Consider the following 13,688-nt stretch of genomic DNA (forward strand, 5'->3'; position numbering starts at 1 on the left):
GGACGCCTTTCGCAGACAGGCGCGGAGCTCAGCCAATCAGCGCTGCGCAGGGAGGGGGAAGCGTCTCCGTACGTCCGGAGAGCGAGGAGAGGTGGCCTGTCTAGGGAGGCTAGGTCCATTCTTTATGGCCCATTGCGGAGCTTAGGGCTCCTGGGCGCCGCCGAGGCCACGCGAGGGAGAGCCGCCCCGGAGCCCCTCCAAGCGGAGAGCGGGCCAGCCCCGGCTGGCCCCTGGATGGGAGGCCGACGTCGAATAGCGGGCCCTGGGCCTGGGAAAGCCGCCTCCAGGGCCCCTGGCTGAGAAGGCCCTCTGCGGAGCCCCAGGCGCGGGGCCCAACCCCGCAAAGGGAGCCCCGGCGCCGCAGGAACCCTCCCGGAGGTCCATGGGGCCGGCAAGGGACTCTGGGCAGCAGCGAAGGAGACGCGGAGCCACAGCGGCGGCAGCCAAAGGGGAGTCGGAGCGCCTTGGCCCCGCAGAGTGGCAGCCCTTGGCAGCAGCATCGTCTTCGGGGCGTTTAGGCCGAGAGAGAGGCGTCTGAGCCTGGCCCCCCGGGGACCCCCTCCCCGCCTCCGCCGCCCTGGCTCACTCCCTCCTTCCCTCCCTCGCAGGTAGGACCAGAGACCAGCGTCGTCCTTTACAAAGCTCTTTTATTGTTAGTGACTGTCACTTCGTACAAACACACTTCAGTACAAACGGAGGTTACCAGGAAGAGGAGAGGAAGCGCCTGGGTGCCTTGAAGGGGGGCCTCTGCCCCCGGGAGCACAGGGGCCCTTGGAGGACAGCAAGGCCCTTGCCTCCATGGACCCTCCAAGGCCCCAAGGCCTTGGCCGGCAGAGGAGCAGAGCAGGGTTTGCACCTGGCCCTTTGGCCTGCTTCCTCCTGGGAGCAGCTCAAGGGAGCCCCACTGGCTGCCTTCCAGCCCCCCCAAAACCCCATCCCCTTCCCCTGCCTCCTTCCCTCTCTCTCCCGGGGAGAAATGCACCTGCAGACGGTGGAGGAGGCACAAAGCGGGCCAGACCCCAAAGGAGCTCCTCAAGGGCTTAAACTGGGGTGGAGAGAGGCCTCCATCACGGCTGCGCTTTCAGGCTCCAATGGAGCCCCAACTGCCCAGCCGTGGGAGATCATGGCAGAAGAGGCCAAAGGAAGGGGAGAGATGGAGCCAGCAGTGTGTATGTGGCCCTCATTTCTAGCCATTTGCTGGGGGCCTCTCTGGTCTGGAAGAGAACTAATGCCCCCCAAGAAGAGGGCATGCATGGAAGGGGCAGATGGGGGGGTCTCCCCAGAAATAGGCCCCTCGCACAGGGACACTGTGTGTGCAGTGTATGTATATGACACACCAAGAACAAACATGATGCAGCACCATGTTGCTGCCATAAGCGCCCTCCCTGGGGAAGCCCACTTGCTTCCTCCTTGGGCTCCACTCTCCTGGGGCTGTGGGTCCCACCAAGGGACCCCTCTGTGGCCTCAGTGGAGAGGCTCCTGAGTCACAACGGCAGCGACTGCAACCCATGGCCTAGATGTGGAAGGACAGACCTGCCAGGCCCTCCTCCTCCATTCTCTCTCCCTCTCTGCCCCATAGCCGTCCTCAAGCAGCTTTTGGGGAGGGGCAGTGTTATTTCTCCTTCTCGCAGCGTCTGGAGGTGAGGAAATCATTGCGGAGGAGGCGGTAGAAGAGGACGATGTTCATGGGGGTCATGATGGCCATGCCCACCGTGCTCAAGGCGTAGGTGCCTGGCGAGATGCTCTCCCGGTTGAGCACCAGCCAGCGGGTCATCCAGGCCAAGGTGGTGATGCGGAAGACCACGTAGGTGCCCAGGTTGACCAGGCTGGTCAGGCGGTAGGAGGTGGTCTGGGCCTGGCCGGCCATCAGCAGGATGGTCCGCAGGTGCAGGAAGACCGAGTTGATCTCCACCAGCAGGGCCACCATGGCGAAGCCCACGTAGCGGTGCGCCAGGAAGGCAAAGCCGAAGCAGACGATCACCTGGGAGGACGGAGGGAGAAGCGAGCCATGAGAGAGGGCCACCTGGTGAATCTAAAGGCATAGGAACCCCCCCCCAACCCCTTCTCTAGTGGGCAAGGAAGAGAAGCGTCTGCCACACAACTGAGCTGAGAGAGAGAGACCTAGGAGCTTGTGGGATGCAGGTGCTGAAGATCTCCCCTTTAAGGATTTTCAAGGAATGGATGGCTACTTTCCAAGGCATGCCCCCCCCCGCCCTTGCTCTTAAGCCAGGGACCAGGAGACCCTTCTGTTTACTTTGGGGGGGTCAGTAGTACAGCCAGCGAAGCTGCCTCCAGCAGAGACAGTAATGGGATTAGCCGCTCCCCTCCCGCTGGGGATTAAGTGCCTGAATTAGATGTATTATTGAAATGGCCTTTAGACCCATCTGGCAGCAGCTTCCGAAGACACTACAGGATCCCTTTCCCATGGAGGCATCCTGAGAACAGGAATCCCCCACCCACCCAAGTCAGCAAGCAGGCAGGGATCTGGATGCCCTTTGACCTGTGTTTTTTTTTGAGGGGGAGTGGAATGATCTGCACGTGCTCAGAGGCCCCCACAGGGCAGAAAGGCAGCAGGGAGGCGCTGGCCAACAAGCCTGGCATGCGTTATACAAGACGTTGTGTAAAAGAGACCTTGGAGAAGGTGGGGCTGCTCTCCCACCCACCAGCCCCCCCTTCGCTGGGCAGAAGTTCCCAAAGGAGTGGCTCAGCTGCCCAGAGGTCCTTCCTGGAGAGCTGCCCAGCCCAGCCCAGCCGCACCCACCGCCAGGAGGCACAGGTTGGCTCCGCTTTATGTAAGCTGCAAAGCCATCGTTACAAAACCAAGACCCAGGACAAAGAAGCGGCCGGGCCATCATCCTCTGTCCCCCTCCCACTGGACAGCAGCTCCTTGGAAGGGGTGGCCTTGGCATGCCCTGAAAGGGGGGCCTTCTCCCCACACGATGCTGGCTCCTAAGAAGCACCCCTTGGGTCCCCTTCCCAGGAGGGAGAGCAGCAAGAACTCACCACCAAGTGATGGAAAAGGAGCTCCCAGCATTGGTGCAGCTTCTGGTTATTCGCCATGTCCAGAAAGTCCTGCAGGAAGTACCCTGAAGAGGAGGAGGAGGAGGAAGAGTCACTTTTGGGCTTCCTTGGCCCTTCGTCCTTTCCCTCCCATACCTGACAAACCCTGGAAGGCCGTGGGTCAATGTTGAGCTGAAGGACTGAAGCACAAAAACTCTGGGGCTGGGAAGGCCTCTCCTGGCCCCTCCTTGGCACCAAATGCCAAAGAGTATGAAGGACAAGAGTTTCCCTCCCTGGGCAGAATGGCAAGAGAGGGACATCCCAGGCCCTCGGTGCCACTTTTTGGCTCACGCCAGAGCCACCCACGACAATGTTTTCCCTAGAAAGCTATCCTTACCCTTTGCCCCGCAAAGCAAACTCTGAGTTGAACCAAGAGGGTCAAACCAGGGCAGCAGTGACAGGCAGGGCTTTGAAGGCATCGTCTTGCATGAAGGCCAAAGGGGGTTGGATTGGATGGCCCTTGAAGGTCTCTGCCAACCCTAGGATGCCAAGGCTTACTTCCGGAGCGGAGGAGCGGGACTGGGGCCCAAGGGGCACCTCTGGAGTCCCTCTCATAACATGCTCAGAGGCCCTCTCCTCTCTCTCTTGGAGGGATCCATAGTCCACAGCCGGTTGTGGGTCCGAGACCCATCTCCTGGGCAAGGGGTCTCTCCCAGAAAGAGCAAGGTCCAGCAATGGCAGAGGCCTCCTCCTCCGGTGCCAGGCCTGTTCTCCAGGCGCTCTTCTTGCCTGGCTCCTGTGTTATCCTTTGAAGGAACAAAAGTGACATCTCGGGAGCAATTTGTGGTAATTGCTGCTCTTTGAACGGAGGGAGCTGTGCCTTATTAAGGTTTCTGGAATTAATCTCTTGATTTGACTCCTTGTCTCTTACTGGGATTTTTAGGGAGGCCTCCTGGGCATAGCTTTTGACAAGGAAGGAAGGAAAGGCGGGAGAAGCGCAATGCAAAGTGGAAGCAAGGTTCAGGGAGCTTGGCGCGGAGGGACTTTGGGGGAGCCCTAGTCTGGGGAAGGAGCTGCTCTCAACCCTGGATGCTGGGATAGATGTTGGCCCAGAGGAAGTTCTTCTCATGGCCCTAATGGGGAGAGCGGGGGATTCTGGGAGGGAACCAGGGAGAGAGGGATGGGGTGCCATTCTGGGCTCCCCAAAAGGGGCTCGGGAGAAGGAGCCCCCCCTTTGGGGGGTCCTCTTGGAGCCCTGAATGGCACCCATCCCTCCATCCCTGGCTGCCCCTCTTCCTTCCTTCCCACCTTCCTTCCTTCTCCCTGCTGCTGGTGGGGAGAGGCCTGTCCCCGGGAGGAATGCTCTGCTGCTGCTGCTTCCCTGGCAGATGTGGGCAGAGGAGGAGAATGGCCTCGATTGTCCGCTGCCCCTCTGCCCACGTGCCTCCCTCCCTCTCTCTCCAGGACCCGCGGTGCCAGCCCCGGGGGCTTCCCTCCCTGCCTCCCTCCCTGCCTCCCTCCCTCCCTCCCTCGGGGCCCCAGCGGAGTGTGGGGCGCCCCCTTCTCCTTTCTGACCGAGGGAGATGCCGAGGAGGCGATGGGAGGCCGGCGGGTGGCTCTCGATGAGGTCCTGGGCCATCTGCGGGTGCATCCAGAACCTAGAGGGGAGGAGAGCGGCGTTGAGCCAGGGAAGGAAGGAGGGCGACCCCGGCCCCATCCAGCCATCCCTCCCCTTCCCCTTCCTTCCCTCTCTGACCCGAGGAGGGCGGAGGCTCCGCTGAGGAGGCTGTGGGCCAGCGAGGTCCAGATGTTGCGCCACTTCCAGGGGTTCCTCTGGGCCGAGGGCGGCGGGGGCACCAGGCGGCCCAGGGCCACGTTCAGCAGCCGGAAGGAGGCCGCCGAGGCCCCCGCCAGCGCCACGCAGCCCACCGCCGCCATCCTCGCCCCGGGGAAGAACAGGAGAGGCACCGCGGGCCCTCATTGGCGCCCCGCCCGGCCACGCCCTCCGTCCCCATGGCGACGGGGACCGCCCCCGGGGAGGAGAGGCCACGCCCTCAGAGGCAGGCCACGCCCCCAGGGGCGCTAAGGGGAAGCAGTGCTGACCCGAGGAGTCCCGCCGCAAGAGGAGGAGGAGCTCCGGGGCCAGGCCCCGCCCCCGCACCAACCCCGCCCCGCCCTCCCTTCGCTCAGCTGACTGACTGACAGAGAGAGAGGAAGGGAGGGTGAGTCTCTCAGCAGGGAGCCCTGGACCCTTCTCCCGGGGATGATGGGCCCTACTCTGCCGGGATCCCCAACTCAGACCAGGCCTCGGGGAGCCCCCCAGGGACCCCATCGGACTCCCAGAGGCCTCTGCGGGGCGCCAGGATCCTGCCTTTTGAGCTCGACTGGGACTGGGAGCATTGAAGACTAGAGCTCCCAGAATGCCCTCAGGGCAGTAGGGGCAGCCCTGGGAAGAATGCCTCCTTTGTCTCGTATGGCTCTCCAAAGGAAGGCAAGAGTTCTGGCAAGTCCTGGCAGAAAGGGACAAGGCGGGGGCAGAAGAAGCCATTAAAAGAGCATCCTAAAGCAGGAGCCCTGCCAGCCCTCCTTCTCCCAGGCCCAGAGAGAGGGAAGGAGGGAGGCAGGGAGGGTGGCACTGCCAGGGGTCCCTCCAGGGCCCAAGGGCAAAGCCAGGTTCCTTCTCTTCTCAGGTGCCCAGCGCTGGAGAGCAGAGCCAGGCCAGTGGAGCCCTTGGACCAAGACCCAGAAGCTTCGGTGGAGAGCCATCTGACTCCCAAGGACTTCCTATAGCGCTTTTGCCCTGAGCCACGTCCACCAAGGTAGGTCTCTATTCTGATCCTGTGATGGTGGGCTCTCCAAAAGTGTTCACACACCCCCAGGTCCCCCTGAGCCCTCCAAGCAGGCGGCAGAGACCCAACACTCTGCAAAGCCTTGTGGTCCTTGGCAGTGAGCATCATAGAATCATAGAGTTGGAAGAGACCCCAAGGGCCCTCACATAGTCCACCCCCTTCTGCCACGCAGGAACTCTCCATCAAAGCATCCCTGTTCTTAGGACGGCATCTGGTCACTCTCCCGCTCCGCAAGCCCTGGGGCCCCTGCTCCTCCCAAGAAGGGTCCCTTGACTGGCAACTGGGCTTTCCCTGGAGGGATGGATGAGCTGCCAGGCAGACAGAGGGCTGGCCAGAGGGAGGGAGGGAGGCCAAGGCAGACAGGCTTCCTCCTGCCTCAGCAGTTTGGGGCCTACCTGCCTTCTCTCCCTGGGGAATGTTTTCCCAGCTGCCAGTGGGATGCCTCCTCTTCCTCGCCTGTGTGGCAAGAGAGGCCCGGCCGACCAGCCGGTCCAGTCCACCCTCCACCCAGCCCTGCAGGAGTTGCTGGGAGGAGCACAGGCGGCATCCCTGGGAAGACACCCAAAACCAGGGGGTGAGCTGTAAAGGGTATTGGCACGTTCTCACCCTCAGGAGGAGAAGAAGCGCCACAAGGTCCCTGGCAGGCGCAGCCCTTGCCAGAGCACAAAGACAGACAGGCTGCATTGCTTTGACCCTGCGGATGCAGATCAAATAAAGCACTGAATCTGGGAGTGAGTCTCTCCAGGTCTTGGGATGGCACCTTCCCCTTGGATTTGGTCTAGGAGTGCTTGCGCTCCCTCCTCTCTTGCTGTCCCACGCAAGAGAGGAGTCAGGAGGGAATCTTGCCCCCTGCAACTTCTCCTGTCCCCAAGTGGAGAAGGGCTGCCTCCTCTTCTTTCTTGGTGCCTTCGACTGCCACGCAACTCTCATTTTCCTGGCAGAGGCCTCCTTGTGGTGCCAGGATGCCAGCCTTTTGAGGTCTCAGGATGCCTTGGGGCCCGATAGGCTGACCTCTGCCCCCTAAAGCTTCCCTTGTCTCTCCAGGAGCCATGGAGGAAGAAAAAGGCAAAGCAGGAGGAGACACCTTGGTGACGCAGCCGGTCTGCCGGGCGGACGAAGTGCGCGATGGAGAGTGAGCATCGTTGCGGGGGCCTTGGGGTGGGATGGGTTGGGGGCACACCTCCTGTGCCCTAAGGGAAGGGCATGAAGCAGAATCAAGCCTTTCCAGGATGGGCTCCTCCTGGCGAGTTGGACCAGCTCACAGATGTATAGTACTGTTGCTCAGTACCAGACCCTCCTCGTTGTTCTGATTTCTTCATTTAGAGACTTATTGTGCATAGGGTACATAGGCTTTCCCCCTTTAGACCACAGCCTTTGACCATGTTGGCTGGGGATGATGGGGGCTGTAGTCTAACCTATCTGGAAGGAGCATGCTGTGCCCTTGACGTTTGATCAGCTGCTTCCTTTTGCAGGCAAAATGGCTTTACGTCCCTTCAGTGGGGCTGCCGTCTTGGGAGGGATGTGATGCCAGCATTTCCTGGCTTTTAGGGGACCCCATCTTTTGCACCGCCCTGAACGCCCAAATCCTGAAGCCCACAGATTCCTGGGGCGAATGGTGGGGGGGAGCATGCAAACCCCAGGAGACTATTACAGCATCCTCTCCCAGCGTAAAAGATTTCCAGGAGGAGGAAGCTGGCCCTTGCCCACTGAGTGCTTTTGGGGTGCCACCTGTTTTCATCATTTTTCTGTTCAACTGCAGGGTGCGGGAGGTGGAGGTGGCTGGCTACCCAGTGGTTTTGGTGCGAGAGCACCTCCAGTTCTGGGCGGTGGGGGGCCGGTGTCCTCATGCGGGGGCCCCCCTCTCCAAAGGTGAGTTCCCCCTCCCCAACTCAGGGGCAATGGGCTGGTAGGAACCAACCCTTCTCCCCCACTTTCTCACAAAGGGGACCCCAGTATATTAACAACTACTGCTGGACCCTGGGGTTAGAGGTTTCTAGATCTCCCAGTCCTCAGGGTGACCTCCCCTGGTCTTAATTACAGGGTACTTGGCACCAGGCCGGCTGCGTTGCCCCTGGCATGGGGCATGCTTCAACATCCAGACGGGAGACATTGAGGAGTACCCCACCCTGGACTGCCTCCCAGCTTTCAAGGTGAGCCCCAACCAAGTGGCTTCTCCCCAACCTTTGCAGGAAGCCAGGAGAGGGTCTCTTTCCCTCAGGAGGTGTGGCTGGGTAGCACCTGGGGGGGCGCATGGGATGTTGCCCTCCTCCCACTGCCTGCCCCCATCGCTAGTGGCTAAGGAAAGAATGTTTATTAAAAGTATTCCTCCTTTCCTGCTTTCACACACCACAGGTTATGGTATTAGTAAAAGGCTGATTTAGGCCCTTAGGCGTGTGGCCAGGGAGAGTCTGCTTTTGCTCCATTTGAGAGCCCTCTCCCCACCAAAACCCCTGCAGCACCATTGATTTGCATCTTGGCTTCCTGCAGGTGGCTGTGGACGGAGGGCAGGTCTACATCACAGCAAGGTTGAAGGTAAGAAGCACATGAACACACCTGTGGGGCCCCCAGAAGCACCCAACACTTGAAGACATGGGCTGCCTCTCCCTTCTTTCCTGGCAGGACCTGGAGCGCAGCCGCCGCTTGAAGGCCATGAGCGAGCGAAACCCCCTCAACCCCCAGACGGTGCTGCTCCTGGGAGCAGGTGAGGATGTAGGCTGGGAGGGCCCAGGGTTCAAGGAACAGCTAAAAGCAGGGGAGCTCATGGGGGTCTTCCCACTCGTCCCGTTTCCTTCCAGGGCCAGCATCTTTGACTTGTGCGGAGACCCTTCGGCAAGAGGGCTTTACAGGCAGGATCATCATGGTAACAAGGGAGGCTCACCTGCCCTACGACAAGACCAAGCTGAGCAAGGTCTGTGGGGTGCGCATGTGTGCATGTATGAGGGATGCCAACAGCAACACATCTGGAATGTGGGGGACCCCCAAGTTAAGCTTCTCTACAACTCTTCCCCAACTGAGCCCACAAAAATGGGAGGAGGGCACATATAAGTGCCAGCACAGGCCCTTGATGAGGTTTCAGCCCCCTTGAGTACCAATGCCTTTGGTGCCAGAGGGAGGCAGTGATGGGGAGACCCCAACAATGTGCAAAAAGAGCCCCCCTTTCCCAGCACCAAGGTCTTCCTTGCTGGGGTTTTCCAGACATAAGGCAACTCCCCACTTTTGCCACTTCTAGGAAATAGGGGCCAAGGTGGAGGACATCACTCTGCGGCCGGAGAGCTTCTTGGACGCCCATGGCATTGAAGTCTGGAGGCAGAAAGAGGTGGGGGAGAAGCCCTTGGGGCGTTGGAGGGGACATACCTGTGGGTCTCCCTAGTCTGAGGGAAGGTGGGTGGCATCAGCCCAGCCACAACCTCCTCCATGTGAGGCAGGCCAGGCTGAGGGACCAACCCAAGGTTAAACCAGTGCACTTCTTGGCTTGGGGGAGATCCAGACCCAGAAGGGCGCAGCTGGGGAGCCTGTCCCTGTCAGTACCCCCACAAGCTCAGCATGGATCTGCTGGGTGCCCAAAGGGGGTTCTCCCCCCCCCCCATCTTTTTGTCTGCAGGTCGTTTCAATTAATCCGGATGGCAAAATGGCCCAGTTCAGCGATGGAACCTGTCAGGCGTACGACAACCTCCTGATAGCCACAGGGAGCAGGTAGATGGCCACCAGAAAGGGCAGCGGAGCTGAGGGCCATGTGAGGAGAGCCTGGCCTGTGATCCAGGGGGCCTGGCCCCAGTGTCTCCCGCCTCAGCAAACCTCTCATCTGGGAGGGAACCGTCTACTGCCCACCATTATTATTACTATATTTATATGGACAGTGGAGCTATGCGGGGGGAGTGGGGTGTCAGGATGGGGCCTTTCCCACTTTGGCTGGCAAGGCTAAGGGGCCCAGCTGCCCCCCAGGGACCCAGCTGCCCCCCAGGGACCCATGGCTGCCACCATTTCCCCCCTCCAGCCCCCGGCGCCTCAAGTGCCCAGGATCTGACCTGCAGAACGTCTGCAGCCTCCTCACCCCAGAGGATTCCTCCCAGATCCTGAAGCTGGCGATGGGCAAGAAAGCGGTGATCATAGGAGCATCCTTTATTGGTATGGAGGTGGCAGCAGGGGGGAGTCAGGTGTGGCCTGGGGTGCTTTCAGGAGGGCCAACCTGACCCCATGGCACCCACTTGAACTCTGTTTTGCTTCAGCTTTCCTCCCAACCATTCCTTGCAGGTATGGAGGTGGCATCCAGCCTGGCTGGGAAGGCCTCGAGCATCGAGGTGGTGGAAAGGGGCCACCTTCCGTACCATGTGGCGCTGGGGGAGCAGGTCGGCCTCACAGCCATGAAGGTGGGGAGCTGGGACTCTGGGGGGCAGGGAAGGTCTGGCATCCCTTCGTGGTTACAAAGGGGCACACAAACCCCCACAGCACAGACTCTGGTGAGGAGAAGGGGGTCTGGCTAGGCTGAGCTGCTAGGGTTTCCCCCTGTGAGCCTTTAGGGGGAATTTGGAAGTCACTTCTGTTTTAGGAAAAGGCAGGCTTTGAGGTGGAAGAGTAACTTTTTGGGGGGACGGGGGTTGTCACTTTTTCTGCTGGGACTTCCCTGGTCAGCATGGGTCAAGGCTAAGTTCCAGCAGGAGCACCGCTGTGGCCCTCAGAGGGCCTTTGGCCCTTTCCATCCAACTACTGCTGATGCTGCACAGCCAAGCCCTCCCCTAGAAGTTGCTGGGTCTCCGAAGAGGTGTCGATTTCTAAAGGGTGCAAAGAAGGGTGCTGCTGGTGTAACCCCCTCTTTTCCTTCCTCCCTCCAGATGCTCCAGGCCCAGGGAGTGAAGTTCCACCTGGAAGCAGAGGTGGCAGAGCTGCAGGGCCAGGAGGGCAAGGTCGGTCTCTCTCCTTCTGTCCACCCCACTGGGGGCTCCTGGGCTCTGTCCATCACGGGGGCCCCACCAGCCACCCATAACGCCACCCTCATTCTGTTTCCCTCCCAGGTCACCCAGGTTGTTCTGGGCAGCGGACACAAGATCCCAGCAGACGTGGTGGTGGTGGGCATTGGTGAGTAGGTGATGGAGTGGGGAGAAAAGCTTCACCTCGCACACTCCCAGCCCCTAAGAAGCTGCAATGGCAGGAGTGGGGACCCTTGAAGGGAGTTTCCTGTCCTTTACCTACAGTGGCCACAAGGTGGCGCCAGGGAGCAGCCACAGAATCCGCTTAGAGGCACAGCTGGACTTCCAGCCCAGAGGGGCCCCACCATGGTTGGGGGATGATGGGGTGGCCAGTCTTATTGGCTTCTTATTGCCTGCCACTGAATTAAGAACCTCTCCAAACCTGAATGGGGCCTTTCCTCTGCCCACAGGCGTTGTCCCAAACTCCACTTTCCTCCAGGGAAACTCCATCGCGCTCGACCGGAGCGGTGCCGTCCTGGTGGACCTGGTAGGTGAAGACTGGGCGGGGGGGGGGAGGGTTCCTTCCCTTCCTTCCTTCCCATTCTGATCAGTCTCTCTCTCTCTCTCTCTCTGCCCCCCCCCCCGCCAGTTCATGAGGACTAGTGCCCCCTCAGTCTTTGCTGCAGGAGACGTGGCCTCCTTCCCAGTGGCTTTGCTGGATGGGAAGAGCATCCCCATCTGCCACTGGCAGATCGCCCAAGCCCACGGTAAGCACTTCTGCCCCTATTTGCTCCCCACAGCGTGTCTGGGGTGGGGCTGCAACACTCCCACCCACAACGCCAAGGATGGGATGCAATGGGATTTGGGATCCAGTGGAGGATGATCCCTTTCCTTCCTTCCCCTTGGCGGGCAGATGAGGGAAGGCCCACGGGGAAAGGATGCTCCAGTGCGGCCACCCTCCACCATCTCCCTCTCCTCCAGGCCATGTGGCCGCCCTGAACATCCTTCAGCGGCAGAAGGAGCTGCACACAGTCCCTTTCTTCTGGACCCGCCTGCAAAAGAAAACCATCCGCTACGCAGGTGCGTCTGGGCCAGGAGCAAAGCATTGGGCGTCCCAGGAAGGGCTGGCCAGCTGGGCATAGTGCCCACCAAGCAGCAGGAATGGGCCCAGAAGCCACCAGCCCTCCTGGGGCACTCTTTTCCTGGGGCTGTATCTCCTAAATAGTCTTGCTCCCTGCTGTCATTTTCAGGTTGTGGGATTGGCTACACAGACACTGTCCTGAAGGGGAACCTGGACCAGGGGAAGTTCCTCCTTTTCTACCTTAGGTGAGTCTGAGACTAGGAAGGAGGGGAGGGGTGGTGGCTGATGGAAACAGGGGTCTCCATCTGCCTGGCCCCCCTGCTTTTGGGTGCTTTGATGGCGGGCAGGAGGGATGCCCTCCACTCCAGCCCCTCACTGCCACCCTTGTGGGGATGTCCCTTTGGAGGTGGCAGGGAAAGCAGTCCAGATCAGACACAGGCCAGCACTGGAGCCTGAGATTGCCTCCTGGGGGCTCTGGGGATTGAGCCCCAGAGGAGGGGACCTGAAAGCCCCCGGCTTCACCCACAGAATGGATGCCAGGGGCTTCTTTGGGGGCCCAGAGCTGCCAGTCCCCCGGAAGGGCCCCTGAGAGCCTCCCCCTCTTCCATCCTTCCTCAGGGAGGGCTTTGTGACGGCCGTGGCCAGCCTGAACTTTGACCCCTTGGTCTCCATGGTGGCCGAGGTCTTGCTGTCAGGCAGAAGGATCTCCAAGACAGAGGCAGAGTGAGTAGAGCTCCCTTTGGCCAGCTGGCCCTGGGCCTCAGCAGCTGCAGCAGCAACCCACCTGCGCAAGGCCTGCCCTCCCTCAGCCGCCACCTCCTTCCCTTCCAGGTCCATGGAGGTGCCCAAAACCTAAGCCCACCAGCGGGAGGAACAGACGCAGTGCCCGCTTGGCCCTTGGGGCAGCGTGTCTTTGAAAACAACGCAGATTAAAGGCTATGAGAAGCTGAGACGTGTCCAGAGTTTTCCTGGTATTTGCCCTCAGGCTGCCTGTGCCTTTGGGGACCCTCCGCACGAGAGAACCCCCCCCCCAGGTCAGCCTAGGCCTTCCAGACGCAGGGCAGCGGCCATCCCACCTCCCAGCCTTAAAAGCCTCTCCAAAGTGTTGCGTCGGGCACAAATTACGACAGCGTCAGTCTGGTCACTTTGGTCTCTCAGCCCTTGGGCTCCTTTATTTCTTTTGGGGTATCCATAGGAATTAAAGCAGTGTGGGGCTGGAGGGGCGTCCACATGTATCTGACTCATCTCCCTGCTTCCCTTCATTCTTGGAGCAAATTCCTTGGGAAGGGGTCCCTCCAGTCACCAGGACCAGCGTGGGGAGAGGCAGGCCAAGCGCCGGCCCTTGTCTTCAGCCAGGGAACAGGAACTACAAAGCCCATCAGCCCTGGGCTGGCGCTGGTCTCCGAGTGGAGCAGCCTTGGTGGGCCTCGATGGGGCCTGTGTCCTTGTTGCTGCTAGCCTGGCCTTCTCCCTCCATTGGGACTCCAGGCAGCTTACAGTTGAACTTTGAACCGAAGCTCAATGGCATGAAAGGGCTTTAACCCAATGCAGCCAAAGGGAGGAAAGGCCATGGAGGTGGCAGGGCTTGCTAAGACCCAACCTTTCTGGGAGGAAAAGGGGGGGAGGGAGAGCAGTGTGTGGAAGGGGCGCCTGGGTGACTGCAGGGCCCATCCTCCCCCGACCCTCCCCCCTTCCCTGCCCCTCCCTCCCTCCCTCCCTCCCTCCCTCCCCTCGGAGGCCGGGCGCCGTCCCCCCTTTCGGCCGCCAGAGGGAGCTCTGGGCCCCTTCCAGCTTTTCCTCTTCTTCCTCCTCTGGGCCCCTTTCTTCCCCTCCGAGGGTCGCCTGAGGACAGGC

General features: G+C 60.6%; 2 protein-coding genes across 4 annotated transcripts; one reads left to right on the forward strand and one right to left on the reverse strand.

Annotated features, from left to right (window-relative positions):
* Positions 1-71: 71 nt before the first annotated feature.
* Positions 72-12,782, forward strand: LOC149301354 (apoptosis-inducing factor 3-like). Of its 3 annotated transcripts, XM_089484368.1 has the most exons (20): positions 74-608; positions 5,691-5,819; positions 6,894-6,981; positions 7,609-7,718; positions 7,890-7,999; positions 8,337-8,381; positions 8,469-8,550; positions 8,645-8,757; positions 9,079-9,165; positions 9,451-9,542; positions 9,844-9,974; positions 10,101-10,216; positions 10,679-10,750; positions 10,859-10,922; positions 11,224-11,300; positions 11,403-11,520; positions 11,735-11,833; positions 12,004-12,079; positions 12,453-12,557; positions 12,666-12,782. In XM_089484368.1, the coding sequence occupies exons 3-20, from the start codon at positions 6,899-6,901 to the stop codon at positions 12,688-12,690; spliced, it is 1,605 nt and encodes a 534-aa protein (XP_089340494.1). In that variant the 5' UTR covers positions 74-608; positions 5,691-5,819; positions 6,894-6,898; the 3' UTR covers positions 12,691-12,782. The 3 variants fall into 3 exon arrangements, with proteins under 3 accessions (XP_089340497.1, XP_089340496.1, XP_089340494.1); XM_089484370.1 differs by lacking the exon at positions 12,453-12,557 and having other exon boundaries at positions 73-608; XM_089484371.1 differs by lacking the exons at positions 12,004-12,079; positions 12,453-12,557; positions 12,666-12,782 and having other exon boundaries at positions 72-608; positions 11,667-11,829.
* Positions 630-4,980, reverse strand: LOC149301355 (TLC domain-containing protein 2-like). Its single transcript, XM_089484372.1, has 4 exons — positions 4,757-4,980; positions 4,576-4,658; positions 3,004-3,086; positions 630-1,981 (listed from the first exon to the last, which is right to left on the reverse strand). Exons 1-4 carry the CDS (start codon positions 4,936-4,938, stop codon positions 1,613-1,615), a joined length of 717 nt encoding a protein of 238 aa, XP_089340498.1. The 5' UTR covers positions 4,939-4,980; the 3' UTR covers positions 630-1,612.
* Positions 12,783-13,688: the final 906 nt, after the last annotated feature.

This window comes from Sceloporus occidentalis, unplaced genomic scaffold (genome assembly GCF_023333645.1).
Source record: "Sceloporus occidentalis isolate IW3139 unplaced genomic scaffold, rSceOcc1.0.p SCAF_21, whole genome shotgun sequence".
Classification (NCBI taxonomy): Eukaryota; Metazoa; Chordata; class Lepidosauria; order Squamata; family Phrynosomatidae; genus Sceloporus; species Sceloporus occidentalis.

Coding starts and splice junctions, on each gene's coding strand:
- LOC149301355 (XM_089484372.1), bottom strand. CDS start 4,938: ATGGCGGCGGTGGGCTGCGTGGCGCTGGCGGGGGCCTCGGCGGCCTCC. Junction 3,087..4,575: donor CCTCCTCGGCATCTCCCTCG/GTCAGAAAGGAG, acceptor CCTCCTCTTCAG/GGTACTTCCTGCAGGACTTT. Junction 1,982..3,003: donor TCCTTTTCCATCACTTGGTG/GTGAGTTCTTGC, acceptor CCGTCCTCCCAG/GTGATCGTCTGCTTCGGCTT.
- LOC149301354 (XM_089484368.1), top strand. CDS start 6,899: ATGGAGGAAGAAAAAGGCAAAGCAGGAGGAGACACCTTGGTGACGCAG. Junction 10,923..11,223: donor CGTGGTGGTGGTGGGCATTG/GTGAGTAGGTGA, acceptor CTCTGCCCACAG/GCGTTGTCCCAAACTCCACT. Junction 12,558..12,665: donor ATCTCCAAGACAGAGGCAGA/GTGAGTAGAGCT, acceptor CTTCCCTTCCAG/GTCCATGGAGGTGCCCAAAA.